The sequence below is a fragment of the Rhinoraja longicauda genome, chromosome 9 (genome assembly GCF_053455715.1).
Source record: "Rhinoraja longicauda isolate Sanriku21f chromosome 9, sRhiLon1.1, whole genome shotgun sequence".
In the NCBI taxonomy this organism is placed as follows: domain Eukaryota; kingdom Metazoa; phylum Chordata; class Chondrichthyes; order Rajiformes; family Arhynchobatidae; genus Rhinoraja; species Rhinoraja longicauda.
Genome location: NC_135961.1, coordinates 49105433 through 49131639, shown reverse-complemented (window position 1 = coordinate 49131639; position 26207 = coordinate 49105433). Strand labels below are relative to the sequence as shown.

Here is a 26207-nt window from a genome sequence, read left to right as displayed (position 1 = left end):
TTTTGTGGGTGGAACTTTTCTGAGCACACCAGCTAAAATGATTCATTACAGAGCCCGTTGTGCACAGAATGGCTGGTCACATTTCACAATGCTCTTCAAAAGGTTATATCCTAAAATCACACGCAATCTTCATTTCCTTTTATTCCTGGGCAAGATCTTGTTTACTTCTGTGGCCATGGAGTTCAAAATCTTAACCATTTAAAAGGATACATCGAAGAGCTCAGCTCCTCCAACTGTAAAAGAGAAGAACAAATGTTTGGTTACAGGAGATTAAATAAAAAGGTATTTTGCACCAGTCTTCGGTTTACAGGAAACGAATCACATCTCCAAAATAGTTGCAAATCAGCAAATGGAACAGAGTGAGGAACTCAGAAAAGTCACAATCACCAGGAGTGTGGTACTGAACAAACTGTTGGAATGATAAATCACCCTAGTGGCGAGTGAGGTCATTGATTTATTGGTTTAAATTTCCAAATGTTCCTCTCTCTGGAAAGGTTCCATTAGATTGGCAAACAGCAAATATAATTCCTTTATTCAAAGTGGAAGAAAGGAAACAGGAAACATGACCGTCACCAGGAAAATGTTTTAATATATATAATATTATAGCAAGGCACTTACAAAAATTCAAAGGAATCAGACAAAGTCCATATGAATTTGTGAAAAGGATATCTTTGACCAATTCATTGAACATTTTTGAATAAGCAATTTATACTGTAGATAAAGGGAAATGAATGAATGTATCAAGAACTGCAGAATGCATCTGTTAAGATGTTGCATCAATGGTCATTTTTGGGGGATACATGGTCATGGTTTAGTATGTAACATGCTGTCATGCTCAAAAGATTAGTTGGCTAATGTAAAACAAAGAATGGCCATAAGTTGGTTCTTCTCTGATTAACAAGTAGTGTGCCACAGATGTTGATGTTGGTGTTCAACTTTTTATAATTTAGTTCAATGACTTGGATGAAAATACCAACAGGTATGGTCAATGGTTGGTTGATAATGCAAAAGGCAGGTAGGAAAGGAAGTTGTGATGAAGACAAATGGGGGGGGGGGGGGGGGAGGTGGGTTGCTAAAGAGGGATATAGATAGGTTGAGAATGGGCAAATCTGCAAATCGAGTATAATGTGAAATTGTCCATTTTGCTTGGTGCTCACGATGCAATCCCATGAACAAGAGCACCACCAGAATCAGCACTAAACAAAAGGTCACTATAACCATTATGTACAGAGAAATGCATCACTGACAGTGCTACCCTACTGTGAAACTACTCTCTGAATACTGTAAAGATTGACGCTGGACAGGTGGAGATTGCTAATTAGCGCTGAGATGTGGCTTCCAGGACTGCACCCTGCCTTGCACAATAAGTGTGGGTCATTGCTGGGGATGGCAACATCTGATTCAAATAGAATGCAGAACATAAAAGAGTACAGCACTGGAACAAATGACCGAGGTCCCACAGTCCTTTTCATCATCTCCTGATGGACACGATGGAAATTGCTGTGTGTCCTCTTTTTGTTTGACTATATTGCTTTCCCCAACCCAGAGGTTCGTTTGATAACAAATGACTAATGCTGACCTTGTATCTCTGGAGAAATCTCTGAGGAGGGCAGAGCAATGGAGCCAAACAAAAGAGAGGGAGCGACAGCACCTTCTATATATACAGCAGGAGGTGAGGAGGAGGAGGACCGCTGGATCAGATAGCTCTGAACACACGGAGCAGCTGCGTTAACCCGAATCCAGTCCCAAGCTTGACACAGCACTGAGCGGCTGCCCTGCTAACCCTGGCCTGCCCATTGCCAGCCTCACCAGCTGTCTCTCTGCATGGAGTCAGGAGCAATTCTTTGCTGTTAATTAGTGCTCTGACAAACTTCACTGAGCTGGGTATATACTGAGCTGTGTTTATAGTCTAAATAAATATTAAAATAAGATATACAATTTCCAACTGGTAGGAGATTGCAGAATTGAGGGATTACAAATGATGAGGCATCTCAGTGATCTAACGTATTATTCACAAATGGTCACCAGCAGGTACAGCAAGTAATTAGGAAAGATGACAGAACATTAGTGTTGATTGCCTGGGAAAATGAGTACAAAAGTAGAGAGGTTATACTTTTGAATACCTAAGGCACTTGTGAAACTAGATCTAGAGTTCTGTATTGGTCTGTTTATTTAAGGGAGTGTTAATGTTTTCATTGAAAGCAGTTCAGAGACAGTTTACTTGACTGAACCAAGAATTTTCATGAAAAGATTGGACAGGCTAGACTTGTTAAAAGAGTGAGAGGTGACAATTTATTACAAGTGATGCAGTATGTTACCTAGTTGCTTTTCCATTCAGGTTCTGAGAGACAAACAACTAGCTCATGCTGATGCAAGGTGCTGCCCACCTGATCTAGACACTGATTTATAAAAGTTTCCAGAAGCCATGTGAAAGATATTGTTGCCCTGAGAAGATGGAGGTGATGGTGAACTCTCCAATCCATTGCAACCGGGCAGTACAAAATCGTTGGCTCCTTGGACAGAAGGAAGCTTACAGTCAAACACTTTTACTCTAGTGCGAGTGTGGAATCACTTGTGTGCCAAGACCATGCAAAGATGGGAGATCGCCTCCTTTCATGAACGAGTTGGGGTTTTATGATACTTCTACCAGCTGGGTTAAGGGTTGTGAATCAAGTGACACTTTTGGTTGTGACAGGGTCTCTGGAGCAGGACTTTGGGAGATCACTTTCTTATCAGCTTCTCCCGATGAACTGAGGTTAACTGTCAATTTCATTGCTATTTTGATTGAACTATCTCTGTGCTTCTTAGCCACCAGACGACTGTTGCATTGAATACCTTAGTTTTTCAAATTCTTCTCAGCCCTCTCCTCCTGACCTTCAGGATCCAGAGCTACTGGAACAGGTCGCTTCAACTGGGACTTACATTGGTCAGTAGTTTGTCCAGGTTCACGTCTACGGCTATATTCCGTTGTTCGTCCCCTGGTTCTTCGAGTTCGCTGAAAAGGTCAAAGTGCAGTCGTGCCAACTTTTCTTGCATCTCACGCACATGCTCCATCTGCTCGATGGAGCATTCGTTTCCTGTAGTGACAAGAGAAAACATATCAGCTCCCATACAAGCAAATAGGACAGAATAGAAATACAAAGGCAATGGCCATGGGTGAGCTGGGAGGCAGGAAGAGTTTGGGCCAACCCATTTATGAAAAGGATCAGCAAAGGTGACCACAGCACTTGGACCATTGCCCACCTTCTCGCAATGTATCTTTAGGTACTGCTCTGCATTTCCCATTCCATTCTGTGATTGCCCAGTGACCACCGATATTGTAGCCATAGTCCATGGATAGGACCGGTTTAGAGGGATATGGGCCAAACATAGGTAGGTGGGACTCGCGGAGATGGGACATGTTGGCCGGTTGGGCTGAAGGGCCTGTTTCAATGCTGTAGTCTAGTCAGTAGTCAGTTTCCATGCTATGACTCTAGTCAGTAGACACAAGCAATTACAGATGCTAGTTTACAAAAAAAACCCGTAGTGCTGGAGTAACTAAGCGGCCCAGACAGCATCTCTGGAGAACATGGATGGGTGACATTCAGTTGGGACCCTTCTTCAGAGTGATTGAGGTGGGGAGGAGAGAAAGCTGGGAGAGAGGAGCGATGGTATCTTTTCATCTCTGACCTTTGCCCAACCAATTGCCCATCAAAACCCCCCTCACCTGTATCCACCTATCACTCACCAGGCTTCGTCCCCGCACGACCCCATCAAAATCAGTCTGTAGAAAGGTCTTGACCCAAAACGTCACCTATCCATGTGTCTTTTTTAAAATCTTTGTCAGTAATTTACTTTGCCTTACCTTTCTGAAAGTCCCACAGTACATCACTGAATTGGCCAATTTTAGTCAAAGCTTGGCAGAGGCATCACATGCCTTGGATTCAGCCAAATAAAAAATTGGAAATCCATGAATGGGGTCTCTGTAAAGAAGGGCATTGTTCTCTCATTTACACATTGCTTACTTTATTTTTCACAGGTAAAGACTGGACATTGGAGTGGTATCAGATGTCCAGGGGTCATATATGCCATAAACAAGGAGGGAAGCGAGGTGAGGGAAGCTGGGTGCACTACAACATGCAATGAACTGGTCTGGCAAATTGCATTGGGTCTCCATTGAACAGAGATAGACACAAAAAGCTGGGATAACTCAGCAGGACAGGCAGCATCTCTGGAGAAGGAATGGGTGACGTTTCGGGTCGAGACCCGTCTTCAGACTCACTGTTCTCTCCATTGAACAGAGTTCAGGTCCACTGGGAAATGCAGGTGTCAGTGCAGAGAAAGAAAGGCAAAGTAAATAGCCGCATGCACTTTATGCTAGCAACTTCAGAGCTGAGGTATCGAGACCTAGGCTGTACTTCAGACAAGAATCTAGCCAGTCAGAAAGAGGCTTTTACCAAACGCTTGAAGCTTTCCAGAGTGGAAGTCGGTTAGGAGGCTGAGCAGTCCTCTCTCCATCTCTTTCACATCAGATACATCGGTGAGGAAGGAATGCTGAATAGGGGCTGCCTGGGTGCTCTTTCCAGCTGAACTCTGTGGCTTAGGTTTCTCTATAACAACCCTAAGATCAGAGGAGGGAAAGAATAAGTGAGTTTATATTGGGGTGATACAAATTATGGAAAAGCAGGACTTCATGACAAAAGCAATTGTGCTGCTCAGGTGTTCGGACAGCTGCCGCACCGCTCCCACACTGTGGGGTTCTGCTGATTTTCTCCCTTTCAGACTCCACAGTGTAGTAGCCCTGAAATCAATGACAAATATATTGAATCTTGCACTTTCTACTGCTGAGGAGTACTGTGTGCAGTTTTGGTCTCCAAATTTGAGGAAGGATATTCTTGCTATGGAGGGCGTGCAGCGTAGGTTCACTAGGTTAATTCCCAGAATGGCGGGACTGTCGTATGTTGAAAGGCTGGAGCGATTGGGCTTGTATACACTGGAATTTAGAAGGATGAGGGGGGATCTTATTGAAACATATAAGATAATTAGGGGATTGGACACATTAGAGGCAGGAAACATGTTCCCAATGTTGGGGGAGTCCAGAACAAGGGGCCACAGTTTAAGAATAAGGGGTAGGCCATTTAGAACGGAGATGAGGAAGAACTTTTTCAGTCAGAGAATGGTGAAGGTGTGGAATTCTCTGCCTCAGAAGGCAGTGGAGGCCAGTTTGTTGGATGCTTTCAAGAGAGAGCTGGATAGAGCTCTTAAGGATAGCGGAGTGAGGGGGTATGGGGAGAAGGCAGGAACGGGGTACTGATTGAGAGTGATCAGCCATGACCGCATTGAATGGCGGTGCTGGCTCGAAGGGCTGAATGGCCTACTCCTGCACCTATTGTCTATTGTCTATTGTCTATTGAGGCCAATTAAACATTTCTTCAGGAACCAAACCAACCTTAATTGACTTTCTCATTACTTTACAGCACAAGGAAATTTACAAATGCAACAAAAAAATGTATACCTGTATGCAGAAAACATAAACACAAGCTTGATAAATTATAGGGGAATTGGGTGACAAAAAATCTATCTTAAAGCTCATACTAGATGTTATTTGACTTATATCACTAAATCTTCAGGCGATGACACTATTAGTAGACAAAGGTTAGCATAAATTTCTCAGTGATGGTGTATATTAAAATACAAGATTTAAAATTTGTGACACAGAAACATAGAAACATAGCAAATAGGTGCAGGAGTAGGCCATTCGGCCCTTCGTGCCTGCACCGCCATTCAATATGATCATGGCTGATCATCCAACTCAGTATCCCGCACCTGCCTTCTCTCCATACCCCCTGATCCCTTTAGACCAGTCTACATGCATGCAACTTTCTTTAAAATATATTCCTCACTCTATTGAGGGTGGAGATCCCTCTGCAGAAGTAATTCTACAAAGCAGACACAAACTGTCCGGAGGAGGTCATAGATGGCCTGAATGATACTGACATTTATCAGAAGGTCCCTGCCGGTTTTCTCCCCCACAACTGGCCAGTAGGTAAAGTTAATCACAGCATCTTTACCCGGCTGAAATTAGCTCATTTATGCGGTTTAAAAAGTTGGACTTGGGACCTGTCTGGGCGGCACTGTCTCAGCAACACTTCAGATTTATTTACTCAGTATGCTCCAGTACCATGGTCTTTGTTTAATACAATCATAAATGCCATAAACCTGGTAGAACATTAATGAATCCTTTACAAGAAACAATATATCCTTCCTTGTCTGGCTTTGGAGGAGCAGTAATGATTAATTTACTTCATGTTTTCTCAGACCCAGTGGAAACTCAGTGTTCAAATAGCTGCTGATAAGCAGAAGGTGGACAACAGCCAGAGATGAAAAGACAGAAGGTGTGAGACAAAAGGATTGAATAGTTGCGAACTGTGAAGCTAGAGAGGAAGGATTATAGGTGGAAGAGGAGGTAGTAGTTCCAGAGGAAGTGGTTAATGCAGGTACAATTACATCATTTAAAAGACACCTAAACAAGTACATGGACAGGAAAGGAATTGAATTGAATTTATTTGTCATTCAAAAAAAATTGAACAAAATGTCGTTACCATACAGTCATAACAATAAATGAGGTATGCATCAAAAGCAGACAAATGAGACTGTCAGGAATACCCCTTAATTGACAAGTTGGGCTTAAGTTCTGTGTATGTGCTATATAACTATGACTATATAACTTGATAAGTTCTTGCACTTACTTATTGCGATGCAGGACAATGACATTTTGTTTGTTGGTTCTGTGCTGACTCCCAGCACAGCAATTTCATCAGTCCCTTTTGACTTGAAACCTTTTCTCACATGCCCACTTATCTACAGAAAGGGGTAGTTGATAATTGTCAATTACCCAATGTGCACATTTTGGGGATGTGGGAGGAAACCAGTGCATCGCACACATTTACAGAGAGAGCTGCAAACTTCTACAGAAAGCACCTAATCAATGAATCTGGCATCTATTCACATTTCAGTCTAGGACCTTTGGCATAGCAGTCACAAAATCGGATAGACCCTTCATAGGCCTGTCCCAAACAGTGATATTTTGCAATTAGAGCAGATGCAATGGTCCTCAACATCACCACAAGCATTCTACTTGTACACCCATCCTGGGCAAGGGTTGGAATTACTGAGTTGAGAATTTGTAGCATGGGCATTGTGCCACGAGTGATCTTGCCAATAATCGGAATTAAAACGGTTTACCATCAACAGCTTGATGGAAAGGACAGTATAACTGTCCTCAGTGTCACACACAATGACTGGGAGAAGAAAGATCAACTGGCGTTTGTGTCTTTGGTAGTTTTTTGCTGAAACATGCACAGCAGTCAGCAATATATTAAGAAAAGATCTGACTGAGTTACAGTTTCTTCCTGAATCTGCTTTATATCAGGAGACACAAGAAACCACAGAATCTTGAACAAAGAAAAGACCACTGGAAGGACTCATGCATGTCAGGCATGGATAGATGAAGGAGAAGAGTCCTGACCCGCAACATCGCCTAGTCATTTCCCTCCACAGATGCTGCCTAGCCAACTGACTTCTTCTAGCACTTTGTTTTTTGCTCTGCTCCAGATCTCCTTATCCAAGACCACATTCATCTTAGGAACATAAATACAAGAATTGGAGAATCCAAGCTGATGGCTACACTGTATTACTTCAGAAACTGCTATGGTCAACAACAGTTTTCAACAGGTAGGTACTTCAGTAAGACACTTCTGTAACTACAAGTTGCCCATTAAATGCCAATATAAATTAATATTCAACAATTGACAGAATAGGAGGCCAACAGTCTTCCACACAAGGACAATGTCAGTTCCTTGATAATGAACGACAAAATAAAGGCTTTGCATACCAATTTGATTTGCAATGGATTATAGTGTTTTTCCACTTTACCTTTAGCTTGCAACCACTCAATAGAGCAGTCCTTTGCTTGAAGAAGCTCCAAAACAGGCTGACAGTTGAGAATCTCAGACACGGTTCAAAAATAAACATTAACTTTTGTGATGTCACTCACTGATCTGACCTTGTGTGACCTTTAACCTCATACTTGTAAGGAGAGGAAAAAGTCAGGAGTCTTTCATTCTGTTTAAAGATCAGTTTTCCATTAAGGAGCTTTGAACCTCCTGGACGCAGCTCTGATCGCAATAATTTTATTATGTAATCACTGCCTACATTTTCACAGGCAGAAAATGCTGGCAATCTCCTAATTGGCCAATTCTCACAGATTTCCTCACAAGCTAAAGGAAGGGTTGATACAAGGCAAAAGTATAAATTACAACTCAGAGAAGCAAGATAATGCAGATTCCTGAAATCACTCAGGTGTATTTTTGCTGCAATCCCTAAACTGCAAGTATAATTTTAGTTAGGTTACACGACCAAAAATGCACACAATACTCTCTGCGTGTCTCACCTAGACCCTTTATAATTGCAGCAAAACATCTTTATTCAAATCTGTTTGCAATAAATGCCTCCCTAACAACTTGCCGTATATGCTGGTTTGCCTTCAATAATTTGTGTACAAGGACACTAAATCCCTTCGAACAACCTTTCTTAATCTGTGATTTGAAAAACATAATGCATTGCATCAAAACCAATAGTTTCACTTTTTTTCCCACATTATATTTCCAGCTGACTTGCTTGTCTTCATTCGCTCAGTTTGTCTGTCTTCCCTTAAAGCCTCATTACATCCTCCTCCCCACTCAAAATCCCATTTAGTTTTGTACTATCAGCGACCATGAAAATCTATTATTTGGTGGCTTGGTTCAATTGTTGACATAGATCATAAATGGCTGGGCCCAAAGCTCAAATCTCTGTGGAACACGAGAAAGATCTATTTATTCCCCTAGTTTACTTTCTATGAGATAACTAGTTCGTAATTCATATCCACTCAGGTTTTCCCATTTCACCACCCCTCCCCCCACCACAACCCTGTCACCTCATTTTGTTCCTCGTTTTTGGTCCTCATGTTGATAAACAGCAATAAAAGTTTCCAAAGGTGATGGAAAGACTGGAGGAAAGACTAGGTGCTGAGAGCTCTCTTATACCTGCATTAAGGAGGCAATTAAATACACCCGAGCAATTACAAACAACCGTGAGGCCATGTGTCCCAAACATTATGGTGCCCTGAAATGGGGGGGGGGGGGGGGGGGCTATGTATAAACACAACTGTAATTTCTACATGGTGAAACCAAAATGTATAAAAATGGCCTTTATTAAAATCTGACAAAATCTGACAATATCCACTTTAACCACAATCACTGTAACCACTATTACAAATCTCAAATTGTGGAGTACGGAGACAAATAAATAAATGATGGGTCTTTGTCCCAAACATTATGGAGGGCACTGTAAATCCTATTATTCTTTTCAATGTGTTTCAAATTATATCCATTGTAGATTCTAGCATGTTCACTACCATGACAAAAGGCTAACAGGTCAGCGGTTTGTCATATTCTCTCTCCCTCCTTCCCTTCACAGCAAGGTCATATTTGTGATCATCGACAGGAAAATGTCTAAGATCTATATTTTTGGAAGATGACAACTAGAGTGTCTACCACCTGTTCACAGCCACCTCAATCAGAATATCCAAATGTAGATTGTCAGATTCGCTAACTTCTCCAACACCATTTTCCTTTACGTACTACTAATTATTTTTTCAGTTCTCCATTTTCCATAGTTCTCTGGTACTTCTGGGAAGTTACTTGTCTTATACAAGTTCTACTTTAAATCTTCATGTCTTTGTTTGGGTGGAGACAACATTTTGCTCTCACACGTCTTTTCCTTTTAACTTGTAGATGCTCTTGAGAGTCCACTCAATGCTTCCTGCCAGTTTACTGTCATGTTCTAACTTGCCTTTCTTCATGATCCTCTTCTGAGGAGTTCCAAAATCCTTAAGCCTCCTGTTATTTCTGCCAACTTTTTAGCCACCTCCTTGAACAAAGGGTAGAGAACTGCCACATTCGCTGTTAATAAATACATATTTTATCTTCTGTTCGTTTTTCAGTGGGAGGAGCATGATTATTGACTTAGCCGAGAGAATTAGAAGATTTGTTATATTATGATTAAATATATTAGATTACAAAACTTGCCTTTAATGAGTACTACTAAATTCAAAAAGGTGTTCTCAAACTGAAGATTCCTATTAGGGGACAAACTCTTACAATTGCAGTTCAATAATACTCATTGGCCACTGGGGTAATTGGCCTAAACAGGAGGACAGTGCTTAATAATAAAATATCAATTGAAGATGGGGCTGAGTCCAGCTCTGAAGAAACATACTCAAATGCTGGCTGACAGTCACCTACCTGTGCATGCACTTGGAAAATGGTCAGTTTATTTTGGCACCAGAGCGCTGCTGGCACCCAGGAACTGAAAACCTCCCAACTCCAAGAAATTATAAGTTTGTTACATGAATAAAATGACATTCCTCAAATTTAAAACAATACTTAAAAGGACTATCTCACCTGACTGTAATAATACATCAGTGGAAAATGGGAGTGTGCTTCTTTTCATGAAACTGCCAATTAGAAAATATATACTAATCTTTTATGTTTGCCAAAAATCAAAAGGATTAACATTTGAAACAATTTTAAGACTACGCCCATTTACTCTGAACCTGCACCTTTAGCAAACAGGCTTAATGATATCAGCACTGTGAGAAAAGAACCACAAGCTACAATACACCTATCCTACCACGAGAGGGAGACGGACTAATTGAACTCTTGCCGGTTTGATTCCAGCTCCCAAAAGCTCATGATGAATCCTCCCTTTCATGTTCAAATGATCCAATCAGTGTTGGTTCTCACGATTTGACTGTACTGATTTGATACACCTCTCGAATTTAACACTCTATCTTCCCTACCACCAGACAAACAAAATAGTAATAGTACAATTTACAAATCTTGGATCAGTGTATAGAATTGGAATGTAGCTGATAGAGATATATTTACTGTAAAAAATGTCATAGAATCCCTGCCCCCAGAATGAAATTCATCCTCTGACTTTCACTTTCTCCTTCTCTAATCATTTTGCATTGATGAAGATCAGACTCAAGCAGTACTCTCCAGGTCTAAATTGTGAGGCATCTTAATTTATCTAATCACAGAGAGCAGATAAAATGCAATCAAACACAGCGGTAGAGTTGCTGCCTTACAGCGAATGGAGTGCCGGAGACTCAGGTTCGATCCTGACTACGGGCGGCGTCTGTACGGAGTTTGTACGTTCTCCCCGTGACCTGCGTGGGTTTTCTCCGAGATCTTCGGTTTCCTCCCACACTCCAAAGACGTACAGGTATGTAGGTTAATTGGCTGGGCAAATGTAAAAATTGTCCCTAGTGGGTGTAGGATAGTGTTAGTGTGCGGGGATCGCTGGGAGGCGCGGACCCGGTGGGCCGAAGGGCCTGTTTCTGCGCTGTATCTCTAAATCTAAAATCTAAAAAATCTAAAAATCTTTAGTAACAGATCACTCGAATGCATGCTAACTAACCAGCCAGGCTGCAGACTGAAAGGGTAGGTGGATAAACAGGGATAAGATGCAGCTCAGCCATGAGCCAACAGGTTTCAGGGGCCAATCTGGTTTCCCATATTCCTCTCATCACCTCTTTGTTTCTGCCCCCATTCCCACACCCTTATCTACAACAAAAAATAAAATCGTGAACTGTATATTATTATTTTTTAAACCCATAAAACCACTCTGCGTTGTACACAGGTGACATATTGAACAAAGAGCTATTGTGGCAATACCCCAGGTGTTGTCACTGGGCTTAATGTATTGATATCAATGTGCTGCAAAAATGATAGGTATCCATGTGATGCAATGAGATCACTACCTGAAACTGCTTCACAATCCTGGCTGATCTATGGCCTACAGCTATTCAAGGCAATGTTAGAGCTCAAAATACCATGCCACAGTTCCATCAAAGCCTAATAAGTTTATTTTCATACCATACAGTACAAAATAACAGACAGCCAATTGAACTTTCAAACCTGATGACAGCCCAAAACTGCAATTCTTGACATTGATAAAACTACTCTCAATGAAGAATGAAACTAGTGTGCATTCCTCCATCCTTAGATTGGAACAGCTCCAAATTTTTGCTGTTTAGTTACATTTCCTGATTGTTAGGTTTACATTACCTTCTGGAGTTATTGCATATACTATGCAGGTAATTCATTTTCATAAAGAAAAAGAGCTACTGTGATGGATTTTTTTCAAATACTGTGAATTGAACAGTTTAAGTTACTGAAAGCTTGTTGAGACCAGCCTAAAAGATAAGTCGAATTGCAAAACATTCCAAATCGTAAAGCATACAAAGCTGCCTATGATAAATTAGCAATGCCACTCAGACTTTATTCACTCCACAGCCTCTTGCTCTTCTACGGATCTATCCCAATGTTCATATATTCCTTATGCATGGTAAAACGTGTTTTGTCGGTATTTTGGTTATGCATTCCAGCAAAAGGTACACATTTTGTACAATTTAAAAAATAGTTAATGGCAGACCCTTGTAAACACTGTTTCCTAAACTCAAGTGGAATGACAAACTCTTCCAAAATGATGGGAGGGTAAAATAGATGATTTAGACATGCTATAGCTCTTCTAAGAGTTCTTGATATTTGAGAGGGTAATAAAATGTTGCACTGTTCCCAAGTAAAATGTAAAACATTGAAATACAACTTTTAATAGAACATTCTTCACTTACTTCTGAAAATCTTTATAATGTGAGCAAAGTGACATTCAGAATTTAAAAAACTGGCACAATCCTCTTTATCAGGGTCAGAAGCCTGCTGTCCTTACTTGTTCGTCCTATGCGTGATTCGATCCACGTCAAAATGACTAACGGTTAAAGGCCTCAGAAGTGACTTGGAAAACCATCATCACCAGCATAAGTGACGTGAGCTCACCTTGCCAGAGATGTCCACATCTTATGGTGGAATATCAACAATACAATACCTTTTTAGTTTTTGTCTTGGGGCAGCCGCCTGTCCGCCAACATTCAAGGCCGTGGTCTTACTCGGCGCCACATTTTTTTTGCTGCTCACTGGAGGAGCTTGCTGAATTGAAGCGGTCTTGGGGCTTCTGCGTTTCATTTTCTTTTCCTCCATTCTGTTGACTTTTCAGAGTGCAAAATCTGCCAACTGAAATACAAGTTAAAGAAATGTTAGAAGGCTTAAAAATATATAGTTAACTAGTAAGCATTACCCAAATGGTATTTTCAAACTAATAAATGGTTCAAATAAAATGCAGCTGACATGCATTTTATTTCATCCCCTTGAGCACAGCTTTGGGTTGAGAGGATGACTGACATCCATTCAAGCCTTGTGGGTTTTCGTGACTAATAAGGCCAATGAGGGTCCTACAGACCTTTCCATACGCTAAGCAGATATTTATACTTAAATTGTACGTAAATTTGCACATGAATTCTGCTAAAAAGTAAGAAAGACAAAATACTGTTCAAAACAAAAATAAGACATTGGTGCAAAACATAATGAGAGAAAGAAGGAGTTCATGAAAGCGCAAGAAGTGGTCCATAGTGTTCTTTTGCCGAAGTAGGATTGCGGTTGTATCTTCCTTGGCAACTGAATCCGCAACCTCCTCATCAGCATCCCTCAATCCCTCAATGATGAAGGGATTAAAAGTACCATTAGCAAATTTGCAGATGATACAAAGCTGGGTGGTAGTGTGAACTGTGAGGAAGATGCTATGAGGTTGCAGGGTGACTTGGACAGGTTGTGTGAGTGGGCGGATGCATGGCAGATGCAGTTTAATGTGGATAAGTGTGACGTTATCCATTTTGGTGGTAAGAATAGGAAGGCAGAGTATTATCTGAATGGTGTCAAGTTAGGAAAAGGGGGTGTACAACGAGATCTGGGTGTCCTAGTGCATCAGTCACTGAAAGGAAGCATGCAGGTACAGCAGGCAGTGAAAAAAACCAATGGAATGTTGGCCTTCATAACAAGGGGAGTTGAGTATAGGGGCAAAGAGGTCCTTCTGCAGTTATACAGGGCCCTAGTGAGACTGCACCTGGAGTACTGTGTGCAGTTTTGGTCTCCAAATTTGAGGAAGGATATTCTTGCTATTGAGGGCGTGCACCGTAGGTTTACTAGGTTAATTCCCGGATTGGCGGGACTGTCGTATGTTGAAAGACTGGAGTGACTAGGCTTGTATACACTGGAATTTAGAAGGATGAGAGGGGATCTTATCGAAACGTATAAGATTATTAATGGGTTGGACACGTTAGAGGTAGGAAACATGTTCCCAGTGTTGGGGGAGTCCAGAATAAGGGGCCACAGTTTAAGAATAAGGGGTAGGCCATTTAGAACTGAGATGAGGAAAAATGTTTTCTGTCAGAGAGTTGTGAATCTGTGGAATTCTCTGCCTCAGAAGGCAGTGGAGGCCAATTCTCTGAATGCATTCAAGAGAGAGCTAGATAGAGCTCTTAAGGATAGCAGAGTCAAGGGGTACGGGGAGAAGGCAGGAACGGGGTACTGATTGAGAATGATCAGCCACGATCACATTGAATGGCGGTGCTGGCTCGAAGGGCCGAATGGCCTCCTCCTGCAACTATTGGCTATTATCTATTGTCTATTGTCTAATCCATGAAGACCGGTAACATCACTCCTTCCTTAATAACCATCAGAAATCTTACTTTCACTAGCTTGTAAAATTTGTGTAATTTATGGTTTTGTGTGTTGTCTGAATCTACATACCTTTGATCTTACTGCAAGCAAAATTTCCATTGTATTTGTCCTTCACTGTGCTTCTGCCTATGACTTGAGTTGACTTGACAAAGGACTTAATAGCTATTCCTATTAAGTCCTTGACTTTGTAAATGCATGTAGATTCTGTCTCTCAGAATCCCCTCCAATAACTCAAGCACCTCTGATGTTAGGCTCACCAGTCTGTAGTTCCAGGGTTTTTTTGCAGCCTATCTTAAATAAAGACACAACTTTAGCCACCAACCAGTCTTCCAGCAACTTAGCTGTTGCTATTGATATGAATATCTCTGCCAGTGGTCCCACAATTCTTTCTCTAACTTCCCACAACATCCTAGCATCTATCCCTTTCTCCAAGTTAAATATAGACAAGAAATATCCATTGAGCACTTTGCCCATCTCTTGTGGCTCCGCACACAGGCAACCTTGTTGATCTTCTATTCTCTCCATAGTTACTCTTTTCTCCATTATACACTTGGAAAATCTCTTTGGATTTTTCTCAATATCATCTGCCAAAGCTAATATCATCTGCCAAAGCTATCATTTTGTGATGCCAAAGCTATCACATGCCCACTTTCTAACCTTCCCAATTTCCCTGTTAAGTGCACTCCTACACCCCCTATATGCTTCCATTGATTCACTTGATCTGCATATACCTCACATATCCCTCCTTTTTCCCTAACCGTAGCCTCAATATCTCGTGTCATTCCTGCCATCCTTGCCCTTCACTCCAACAGAACATGCTGGTCCTGAAGTCTCATTATCCCATGTTTCAAAGCCTTCCACGTAATCAGACATCCCTTTACCCTCCAACTGCCTCCCCAATCAACCTTTGGAAGTTCCTACCAAATACTATCAAAATTGGATTTGCCCAAATTTAGGACTTCAACTTTTAGACCATTGCTAAACTTTTCCATAATTATGCAAAAACTAATTTGAGTACATGTGAAGGATTTTCCAGAGACAGCATTGTGCTGCCTCCTCGGTGGCTTAAGATGCCCGCTGTAAGTTAGAAGTATAAAGAAGGGCAGGATTACCTCTGGATCACCTTGACAATAAGAACATCTGTCATGACGCTATTCATTGACCACATCTAAGCCTTCAACACTGTAATACCAAATCAGTCTCTCTCCCTTCTGGGCCTTGGTCTTGGGGCCTCCATCTGTAACTGACTTCGAGACTGCCTTACTGTCAGAATGAATTGGTCTTAACATTTCTTCCACCCTGACCCTCAACATTGGTGCTCAAGATTGTGTGCTCTATCCACTGCTCTATTCCTTGTACACCCTTGACTTTGTGGCCAAGAACAGCGCCAACTTGATCTTTAAGTTTGCCGATGACACCACTGCTATCAGGCAGATCAACAACAATGATGAGGTAGAGTACAGGAAAGGGATCGGGGACATTGTGTCATGGTTTCAGGACATCAACCTAGCCCTTAACATCAGCAAGATGAAAGGGTTGGCTGTTCACCCAGGGAAGCAGGGCTGGTGAACACAATCCTGATCTCAGTGATGCTACTGTAAAGATGGTCAATAGCTTCAGGTTTCTTGGCATCCACATCACCATGGCTGTTCCATTTCAAAGGAATCAAGGGATTTGGGGAAAAAGCAGGAACGGGGTACAGACTTTAGATGATTAGCCATGATCATATTGAATGGCGGTGCTGGCTCAAAAGGCCGAATGGCCTATTCCTGCACCCATTTTTCTATGTTTCTATGACACACCTCGTAAACGATTACAGGGGACAGCACCATGCAAATGGCCTTTTCAACCTCACTACAGCCTTTGACTCCATCAACTGGGAGGGACAATTAAGCCCCCTCCTCAAATTCAACAACCTGTAGAAACTCACTTCCATGTTACATTTGCTAGCCTTGATTTTAACTAACAGACCTATAGTAGAGCTAATCTTAGTGAAGACCACTTAAAGACCATTTATATTCCAGTCATTCTTGGAGCAATACAGCACGTCACCTCAAACAAGATTGTAATTGGAGTAAAACTAATCTATAGGGCAAATGGAAAATTATTTGATCTGCGTCATTTCCATGACAGAACCAAGGTCACCCCAGCCACAGTAGTTGAGCTGCAGGTGTAGATAGCAATTGGTCTCATGAAGCAAATAAATAAATGCACAATCCGTATTCAAATCTGGGAGTTGGAGATACTCCAGCTTTTTGTGTCTATCTTTAAATCTGGGAGATTTTCTTTGTTAATGTGAATGGCACGACATGATAGATAATGTAAAAATCAGTAGTCAGGAACCACTCTGGAACAATACAGGATCCAGCAACGGCTGACATAAAAACAAGTATTAACGTGCTTTTAGTTGTTCACTGTGAAGTTCCGGAACTATGACCCAAAATATAAATTAATGTAAAAGGTATACAGTAAAAGGTTGATAAAACAGGAAAAGAACTTCAGCACTCTTTCATTTGTAACATAACAAGTATTTAAAATATATCTCTCTGAAAACATTTCCTAAAAATACCAAATAAGGCGAGTACAGCAAATACATTTAAAATAAAGCTAAATTAATAAACGAGGGAAATAGAAGATGCTGTTCGTGTGCGGCCAAGTAGCAATGGGGAGGAAACTTTAATGGAGCATAAACTCTGAGTAAGACCAGATGGACCAAATAGTCAGATTCTATGGGTGGCATAGTGGCGCAGCGACAGAGTTGCTGCCTTGAACACCACAGACCGAAGTTCGATCCCTCCTATGGGTGCTGTCTGTACAGAGTTTGTACGTTCTCCCTGTGACTGTGTAGATTTTCTCCGGGTGTTCTGGTTAAATCCCAAAGACAAGCAGATCCGTAGGTTAATTGGTTTAATTGTCCCTAGTGTGTAGATTAGAACTAGTAAGGGCGATTGTTGGATGACACGAAGGATGACACGAAGCTGGGGGGCAGTGTTAGCTGTGAGGAGGATGCTAGGCGGCTGCAACGTGACTTGGATAGGTTAGGTGAGTGGGCAAAGGCATGGCAGATGCAGTATAATGTGGATAAATGTGAGGTTATCCACTTTGGTGGCAAGAACAGGAAAGCAGACTATTACCTGAATGGTGGCCGATTAGGAGAAGGGGAGATGCAACGAGACCTGGGTGTCGTGGTACACCAGTCATTGAAAATAGGCATGCAGGTGTAGCAGGCAGTGAAGAAAGCAAATGGTATGTTGGCATTCATAGCGAGGGGATTTCAGTATAGGAGCAGGGAAGTTCTGCTGCAGTTGTACAGGGCATTGGTGAGACCACACCTGGAGTATTGCGTACAGTTTTGGTCTCCTAATCTGAGGAAAGACATTCTTGCCATAGAGGGAGTACAGAGAAGGTTCACCAGATTGATTCCTGGGATGGCAGGACTTTCATATGAAGAAAGATTGGATAGACTCGGTTTGTACTCGCTGGAATTTAGAAGATTGAGGGGGGATCTTATAGAAACTTACAAAATTCTTAAGGGGTTGGACAGGCTAGATGCAGGAAGATTGTTCCCGATGTTGGGGAAGTCCAGAACAAGGGGTCACAGTTTAAGGATAAGGGGGAAGTTTTTTAGGACCGAGATGAGAACGTTTTTTTTCACACAGAGAGTGGTGAATCTGTGGAATTCTCTGCCACAGAAGGTAGTTGAGGCCAGTTCATTGGCTATATTTAAGAGGGAGTTAGATGTGGCCCTTGTGGCTAAAGGGATCAGGGGGTATGGAGAGAAGGCAGGTACGGGATACTGAGTTGGATGATTAGCCATGCTCATATTGAATGGCGGTGCAGGCTCGAAGGGCCGCATGGCCTACTCCTGCACCTATTTTCTATGTTGGTCGGTGTAGACTTGGTGAGCCGAAGGGCCACAAAGGTTTCCACGCCACATCTCTAAACTAAACTATGTTTAGTCTGAAGAAGGGTCTTGACCCGAAATGTCACTCATCCCTTCTCTCCTGAGATGCTGCCTGACCTGCTGAGTTACTCCAGCATTTTGTGAATAAATACCTTCGATTTGTACCAGCATCTGCAGTTATTTTGTTACACTATGTAAAAGGCTCAACCAGTCTGAAGTGAACATTGCTGCTGTACCGCATGTTTAATGACCAATTAGATCAAACACTGCTCTAAGAGAGCATAACTTGGCAGTCACCGTCCTCCACGAATTCTTTAGACTTCGAAGTTTCTCACAGCCATGTTTGGCAAAAGATCAAGCTATTTTCTCAATCTGATGCCAAAATTACTCTGCGACCAGACAGTAGGCAAAGCTATTCTCAATAAATCTTCATTTCACCCTGTAAAAACTTAGCCAGAATCTCATATTCTTTATTTTTCTCCTGGGCACCAACTTCACGCAACGAGCTGAAAAGTAAGTAAAAGTACTAACCTCCCAAAAAGAGGCTTATTGCCACCAGAGACTGACAAAAAAATTCACTGTACTCTCCAGTTTTGTTAAGGATTTACACAGTTACCAACACATTACTTTTCCAAGGTCCTTTGTCCACACTGTAACTGAACCTGGTGCTAAATCATAGATTTTGTACTTTAACAAGTTGCCAAAGATGGACAAGCCATCCACAAAGGAGAGGAGAGAAAGATGGGTGGCAGAAAAGAATGAGTGGGAGATACACATCTTTTATAGGACTTTATCACATAATCAGTTATCACATCATCCATAGTAACTACTGAGTTATGTTTTGTACACTATTATTTACAGTCCAGGCAATTTTTCAAGCCAATTTGCAGTTAGAAAGAAGGGTGAACAACTAGTTCACTTATTCCTAGTGGTAAAAAGCAAAGTACTGGAGTAACTCAGACATCACCTGTGAAGGGAATGGACAGATGATATTTTGGGACAGGACCCATCTTCAGACTGATTGGAGTAGTGAAAAAGAAAGCTGGTACAAAAAGGTTGGGGTGGAACAAAGCATGGCAAGTGATAGGTGAGTACAGATGGGGGGATTGGGGGGGGGGGGGGATTGGCAGTTGGATGACGAAATGACAAAGGCTAGCAGTGAAAGGAAGACCAAAGAATGTCAGAAAGGGAAAGATGAGGAGGATTGAAATGTAAAGCCATAGAAAAGGTTATGGTAGAAGGGGTCAAGAGGAGGGGGAAAAAGGAGAGATAAAAAGGAAATGTGGAACTTGGGATGATGTTTGTACAAAAGAGAGATTTACAATGCTGCACTCTCCATTTTCCACCATTATCTTTATTGTGGATTTAGCTCCAGATTATTGATTGAATTGAAATTCCACAGCTACCATGGTGGGATTTTAATTCTGACTGTAACTGGACTACCAGTACGATAATTTTACTATTAGATCACCAATGTTGTAATGTAATGTTAGCATTGATTAACCATTCAGAATCTGGAGCGCAGTGATTAGCCATTCAAAATCTGCAGTGGATCGCATCTATAGCCCGAGGAGTCCTTCATGCAGTTTCTAAACTCCAAGACTGTTTGAGAAAATAATACATTTAGTTCTCTAAAATATATTTTTGCCTTGCCCTCTCATGAGGGACATCAAGGTTTTGCTTGAGAGTACCCATCACTAAATATACTGTTCACATGTGAACCCTCACCAGCAAATTGGGTAATTCTGTACTTTCCCAATGTTCCCCTCACATATACACATATGTTCCAACAGGCACCACTGAGTAGCATTAAAACGCTAAGCCAACTTATGCTTTTCCCAGATACATCTAAATGTGCCATTGAGACTATGGCTCAGGCTAAAATCAAATAATTTAAACATACCTTTCTCTTTCCTAATTCATGGGTATCAGTACGATATCCAGAAAGAGTAACATGGCAGGTAATGCTGCAGATTTGCTACTCCAATGGTCTGGGCTCAACGCAATTTTGGTGCATTTTGAATATTCTCCGTGTGATTGGGTGGGCTTCCTGGACATGCCAAAAACATGCTGGCCCGTAGGTTAATTAGCTACTGTAAAGAAGGGTCTCGAACCAAAAAGTCAACCATTCCTTTTCTCCAGAGATGCTGCCTGTCCCTCTGAGTTACTCCAGCTTTTTTGTCTATCTTTGGTTTAAACCAGCATCTGCAATTCCTTCCTACACTGTAAATCACCCCTAGCTTGGTGGCCGTTGGGAGAATCAGGACAATTTAATGGGAATGCATGACAGAATAGGTTACAGGAAATAAGTGGGGAGATGGGACTGATCCGAGAGCCACCATGGATTCTATGAACTCCTTCTAATAGGAACTATGAGGAGCAATCAGAGCAACTCGTTTAGTGAAGGAATTTTATCCTTGAAAAGTGAAATCACCGAACAGTTCTTTTAGAGTTATGCATTAAAAAGGAAACCCTGAATAAAACTTTTGGCTAGATCAGAATAGCAAGAATGAGAGTGCCGAGGTTCAAAGTTTGTAAAAAGAAAATCAGTCAAATATTTCCTTACAACGTGATGATCAGCAGCTGCAAAGGGCCGCGATCATTTTGATGCAGGCCAAAATATTTGCTGAATTTAGGAAACAGTTAATGAATTACCTACCACTTATTGAAGATAACTGCATTCAGAGAAAAAACAAAGATTTTAAAAGCAATACAAAGTGCTCAGTTCGGGCCTCTGACAGCCCAAAGTACAAAAGATGGGGAAATAAATTATCTGTACAATGGTATTTAAATACCATACTTTTCAAGGTGCTCCACCCAAGCAGTTTAAGATCATTAATATTGGTGCTAATTAGTCTGATGGGAGTTAAGTCAAGGAAGCAGAGAACGTTCAGTTCTATCTTAACAGAGTTGTGTGCACATTCACCGACTGTAAGGTGGGTGGTTGAAGTTTTTATGGCTTGCGACCAGAAGTGGAATATAGAAAGAATGCCATTTTGTCAGAAAGTGATTCTTAAAGGAGATCTTAAAGACACATCCACCTGTTCTATTCTTCAAACGTTCCTCAATGTCTAAAAAATGTTTTGAGATATCCTCTCAGTGAGAGGAATTACAAAATGTGCTAGTTCTTCGACTAAGGAAGAGAACTGAGGAGCAGTGGCTATATTATTCTTCCATCCAAATAAATTTCTTGGTCTATGGTGCAAAAATGATCTGCAGGTTCTCTGGTCTGGAAGTTCCTGATCACTCTGGGACTACAACATAGAATAGATTTACACCAAAACAGAGCCTTTCCTAAGCAGAGGACATCCATAATTGCAATGTAGCCAAAATAAATACATTACAGTTTGATCACAGTTGTAATGCAAGAAATGTCGTGATTTTTACACACAAGCTTCACACACAGGTAACAAATCACCTATACAGAACATAGAACTGTAGAGCACAATACAAGAACAGGCCCTTCATCCCACATTGCTTGCACTAAACACAATGCCAAGACCAACTCTTTCCTGCCTGGACATAATCCATAGAAGGTCATAAGGAATAGGAGTAGAATTAGGTCATTCGGCCCATCAGGTCTACGCCATTCAATTATGACTGATCTATCTCTCCCCCCCTAACCCCATTCTCCTGCCTTCTCCCCATAACCTCGGACATCTGTACGAATCAAGAATTTATCTATCTCTGCCTTAAAAATATCCAATATCTGTGGCAAAGAATTCCACTGATTCACCACCCTTTGACTAATTCCCTCTATCTAACGATCACTCGCCAGACTTCGACCCTTCCTCCCACCACAATCAGTCTGAAGAAGGCCCCTGATCAGAAACGTCACCTATCTATGTTCTTCAGAGATGCTGCCTGACCCATTGAGTAACTGCAGCACTTTGTGTCTTTTTTTGTAAACCAGCATCTGCAGTTCTTAGTTTCACACTGAACAAAGTGTGTGTTATTTGCTGTGTTACAAATTGAGCCATCTCATAACACAATAAATAGAACAATTCTGTGGATGGGGGTATATCAAGTTCAAAAAAGAGAATGCTGGATTGATTCAGGTGGTCAGGCAGACAAACGAAGATGAGTGAATATTTCAGATAAACAAACCATGCAGAAAGAAACTTCTAAATATGAAACCCCTTTAGAAAGCAGTAAAACCGATGTCAACATGTTCTCCACCATTTGCTTTGACTACACTTCCTCTACTCTCGGAGGACTTATCTTTCTCATTCTTTTACAGCAATATTGTATCTGTTGTAAGGATGATACCCTCTTCACCAGTGTTTCTGAGATGCCTTCTTTTATCCTTAACTCCACTATAGCAGGGTTTTTAACCATGTCTGCTCCATGTTTTGCATTTTTGCTCTCAGCCCTCCTCCTCCCACCCAGACCAAGGTTTTTCTTCTTATCTCCACCCCGCCATTCTCCACATTCAAAGTAATTTCGATCACCTTCAACATAACACCATCATGAAACATCTGCTCCAAAGGGACTGTCAGCTCCATGATGTTTTGGTTCATCTCTGTCATCACCCACTCTCTTTCTCAGTGTGTTCATACATTCAGCACAGAAACATGCCCTCATCCTACTCCATCCATGCCAACCATGCAGAAACCATACAAATAACATTCACCGGCGCTTGATGCCTTGGTGATTTACGTACTTGTCTAGATAGTTCTAAAATGTACTGCCTCCACTATTCCCTCCAATGGTGTGCTCCAAATTCCAATAATGCCCTGGTGAAAAAGATTTTCCCTCTAAACCTCTTCTACCTAACCTTAAACATATGCCTTCTAGTTTTAGATACCGTTGCTGTGGAGAAAGGTTTCCCAACAACTACCTTATTTATGCCCTTCAGAATTTGTAACACCTCTATTCAAGTGCTTTAAATGAGGTGAACATCAAAAGATATGCCGATACTACAGCAAGCCATCATAGTCATTGGAACAGGGACTCGTTCAGTGAAGATATGCCGATGCTGCAGCAAGCCATCATAGTCATTGGAACAGGGACTCACTCGTTCAGTGAAGATATGCCGATGCTGCAGCAAGCCATCATAGTCATTGGAACAGGGACTCACTCGTTCAGTGAAGATATGCCGATGCTGCAGCAAGCCATCATAGTCATTGGAACAGGGACTCGTTCAGTGATGTCTTACATTCGCTGCAAGGCAGGATAATCTGGTTTTCCTCATCTGGTTACTGGGAAGAAACCACAGGAGATACCTTACCCCTCATCTTCCCGTTATCCCAGCTACTTTATCAAATTTAGTGTACCGTACTTGATGCTAATAATATGCTCCTCTACATTGGAGAAATCAAACACAGACTGAGTGATTGATTTACGGTGCACTTTTGTTCTGTCCTCAAGGGTAACCCCAAGATTCCAGTCAATTTAATCCTCCAACCCATTGTGACTCTGAGCTCTTTGTCTTTGACCTCTTACTCTGTTCTGCTGAAGCCCGAGTCAAGGAAGAATATCACATCATCCAACTAGATACATTGTATTCCTCATGACACCATCAAATGCAACAGTTTCAGGGAACCAACTTTTTCCATACATCCTTTTCCCCAGCTTTCATCCCTGCCCTCCCCCCCTCCCCATCCATGAGTCTAAAGTAGGATCCCAACCTATAATGTCACAAGGCCTGTTTCCGGCTGTATATATATGATATGATATGATATGATAATGTTGGCTGACCTACTGAGTTACTCTAGTATTGTGTCTTTCCTTTCCATATTGTATTAGAGCTGGCTAGCTCGAATAAAAAGGTAATTGAACTCTAACATTAATTGCCACTCTCCATAGATAGTTTAATGTCGCAGATTTATCCAACAGATATTTCAGATTTCCAAAAACTAGTTCTGTAACTCAGTTCCAACTATATTTTTACCTCGGCAGATGAATAATTAAATGAATGAATGAATGAATGAATGAATGAATAAGTTTATTGGCCAAGTATGCATATACAAGGAATGTGCCTTGGTGCTTCGCACACAAATGACAACACAAACATACAGTTAACAATTAAGAGGAAAGCATAACCACGTCAAAACAATAAGGATATTGTTAAGGAAGGGGAAAGTCTTTCAACAGGCACTACTTGATGTCTGGAACGTACTGCCAAAGGAGGTGGTGGAATCAGATACGATGATTACGTTGAAGAGACATTTAGATAGATATATAAACAGACAAGGTAGAGAGGGGAAAAGGTCCTAACTAGGAGAATGGTTACCGTGGACATGGTGAGCCGAAGGGCCCGTTTCTGTCCCGTTTTAACTCCACAATTCATGTGAAGTCACTGGCCTCCGTAAATGAATTATATAAATGCTGCATCATCTTGTTGCAATGGGTAATTGTGCTGACAGCTCCGTTCTTACCGGGCCACGCTGGGTCACCGAGTCTATGCCGACATTGGAGCAGCAGGCACCGGGGATCCGAGACGAAGCAGCCGAACCGGAGAGGCGATGGATCCCGGCGTGGACACCAGTGATCGCCCGCAGGACGGGCGCTGGTAATAATCGGATCAGTTCGGCTTGAATGTCCCGGACCCCGAGACCGTCGACCGCAGGCCTCCGGCGACCCCACCGAGTTCAGCTCGTTGCCATAGCGCTGACTGCCTCACATACCCTCCTCTGCCGGCGGAGGCCGCCGGAAGTATGTCTGCACCTGCGCATGCTGGGAGCTGTAGTTGCCTTCGTGCAGCGGCAGCGTCAATGAACCACGTGTGAACTGCAACTCCCAGGGAGCCGGGGGCGGGGGCAGTGAAGCACCAGAGCATTGAAGTGAAGGTGAAGTGAACCATGCTCATCAAAACAAACAAAAAGGTAGCTAGCTCACTGCAACAGCTAGGTAGGCCTTGCTGAAAATAATAATTAGATCGAGAGGAAAGATTATCAGTGGAGAGCATGTTTCCACTTGTGGGAGAGTCTAGGAATGCTAATGTTATCCCGCTTATTAAGAAAGGAGGGAGTGAGAAAACAGGAAATTATAGATCAGTTAGTCTGACATCAGTGGTGGGGAAGATGCTGGAGTCAATTATAAAAGATGAAATTGCGGAGCATTTGGATAGTAGTAACAGGATCGTTCCGAGTCAGCATGGATATATGAAGGGGAAATTATGCTTGACTAATCTTCTGGAATTCTTTGAGGATGTAACTAGGAAAATTGACAGGGGAGAGCCGTGGATGTGGTGTACCTTGACTTTCAGAAAGCCTTCGACAAGGTTCCACATAGGAGATTAGTGGGCAAAAGTAGAGCACATGGTATTGGAGGTAGGGTACTGACATGGATAGAAAATTGGTTGACAGACAGAAAGCAAAGAGTGGGGATAAATGGGTCCCTTTCAGAATGGCAGGCAGTGACTAGCGGGGTGCCGCAAGGCTCGGTGCTGGGACCGCAGCTATTTACAATATACATTAATGACTTGGATGAAGGGATTAAAAGTACCATTAGCAAATTTGCAGATGATACAAAGCTGGGAACTGTGAGGAAGATGCTATGAGGTTGCAGGGTGACTTGGACAGGTTGTGTGAGTGGGCGGATGCATGGCAGATGCAGCTTAATGTGGATAAGTGTGAGGTTATCCACTTTGGTGGTAAGAATAGGAAGGCAGATTATTATCTGAATGGTGTCAAGTTAGG

General features: G+C 41.9%; 1 protein-coding gene across 1 annotated transcript in view; it reads right to left on the bottom strand.

Annotated features, from left to right (window-relative positions):
* The window catches only part of ccdc28a (coiled-coil domain containing 28A), a 28707-nt gene extending 3491 nt beyond the window's left edge, over window positions 1-25216 (bottom strand). Inside the window, exons 1-5 of the mRNA XM_078405444.1 lie at window positions 24945-25216; window positions 12973-13157; window positions 4437-4600; window positions 2923-3077; window positions 211-233 (exon numbers count right to left, since the gene is read on the bottom strand). Coding sequence (XP_078261570.1) covers window positions 211-233; window positions 2923-3077; window positions 4437-4600; window positions 12973-13124 — 494 coding nt within the window. The 5' untranslated portion in view covers window positions 13125-13157; window positions 24945-25216. The remainder of the gene's footprint in view (window positions 1-210; window positions 234-2922; window positions 3078-4436; window positions 4601-12972; window positions 13158-24944) is intronic.
* Between the last annotated feature and the right edge of the window lie 991 nt (window positions 25217-26207).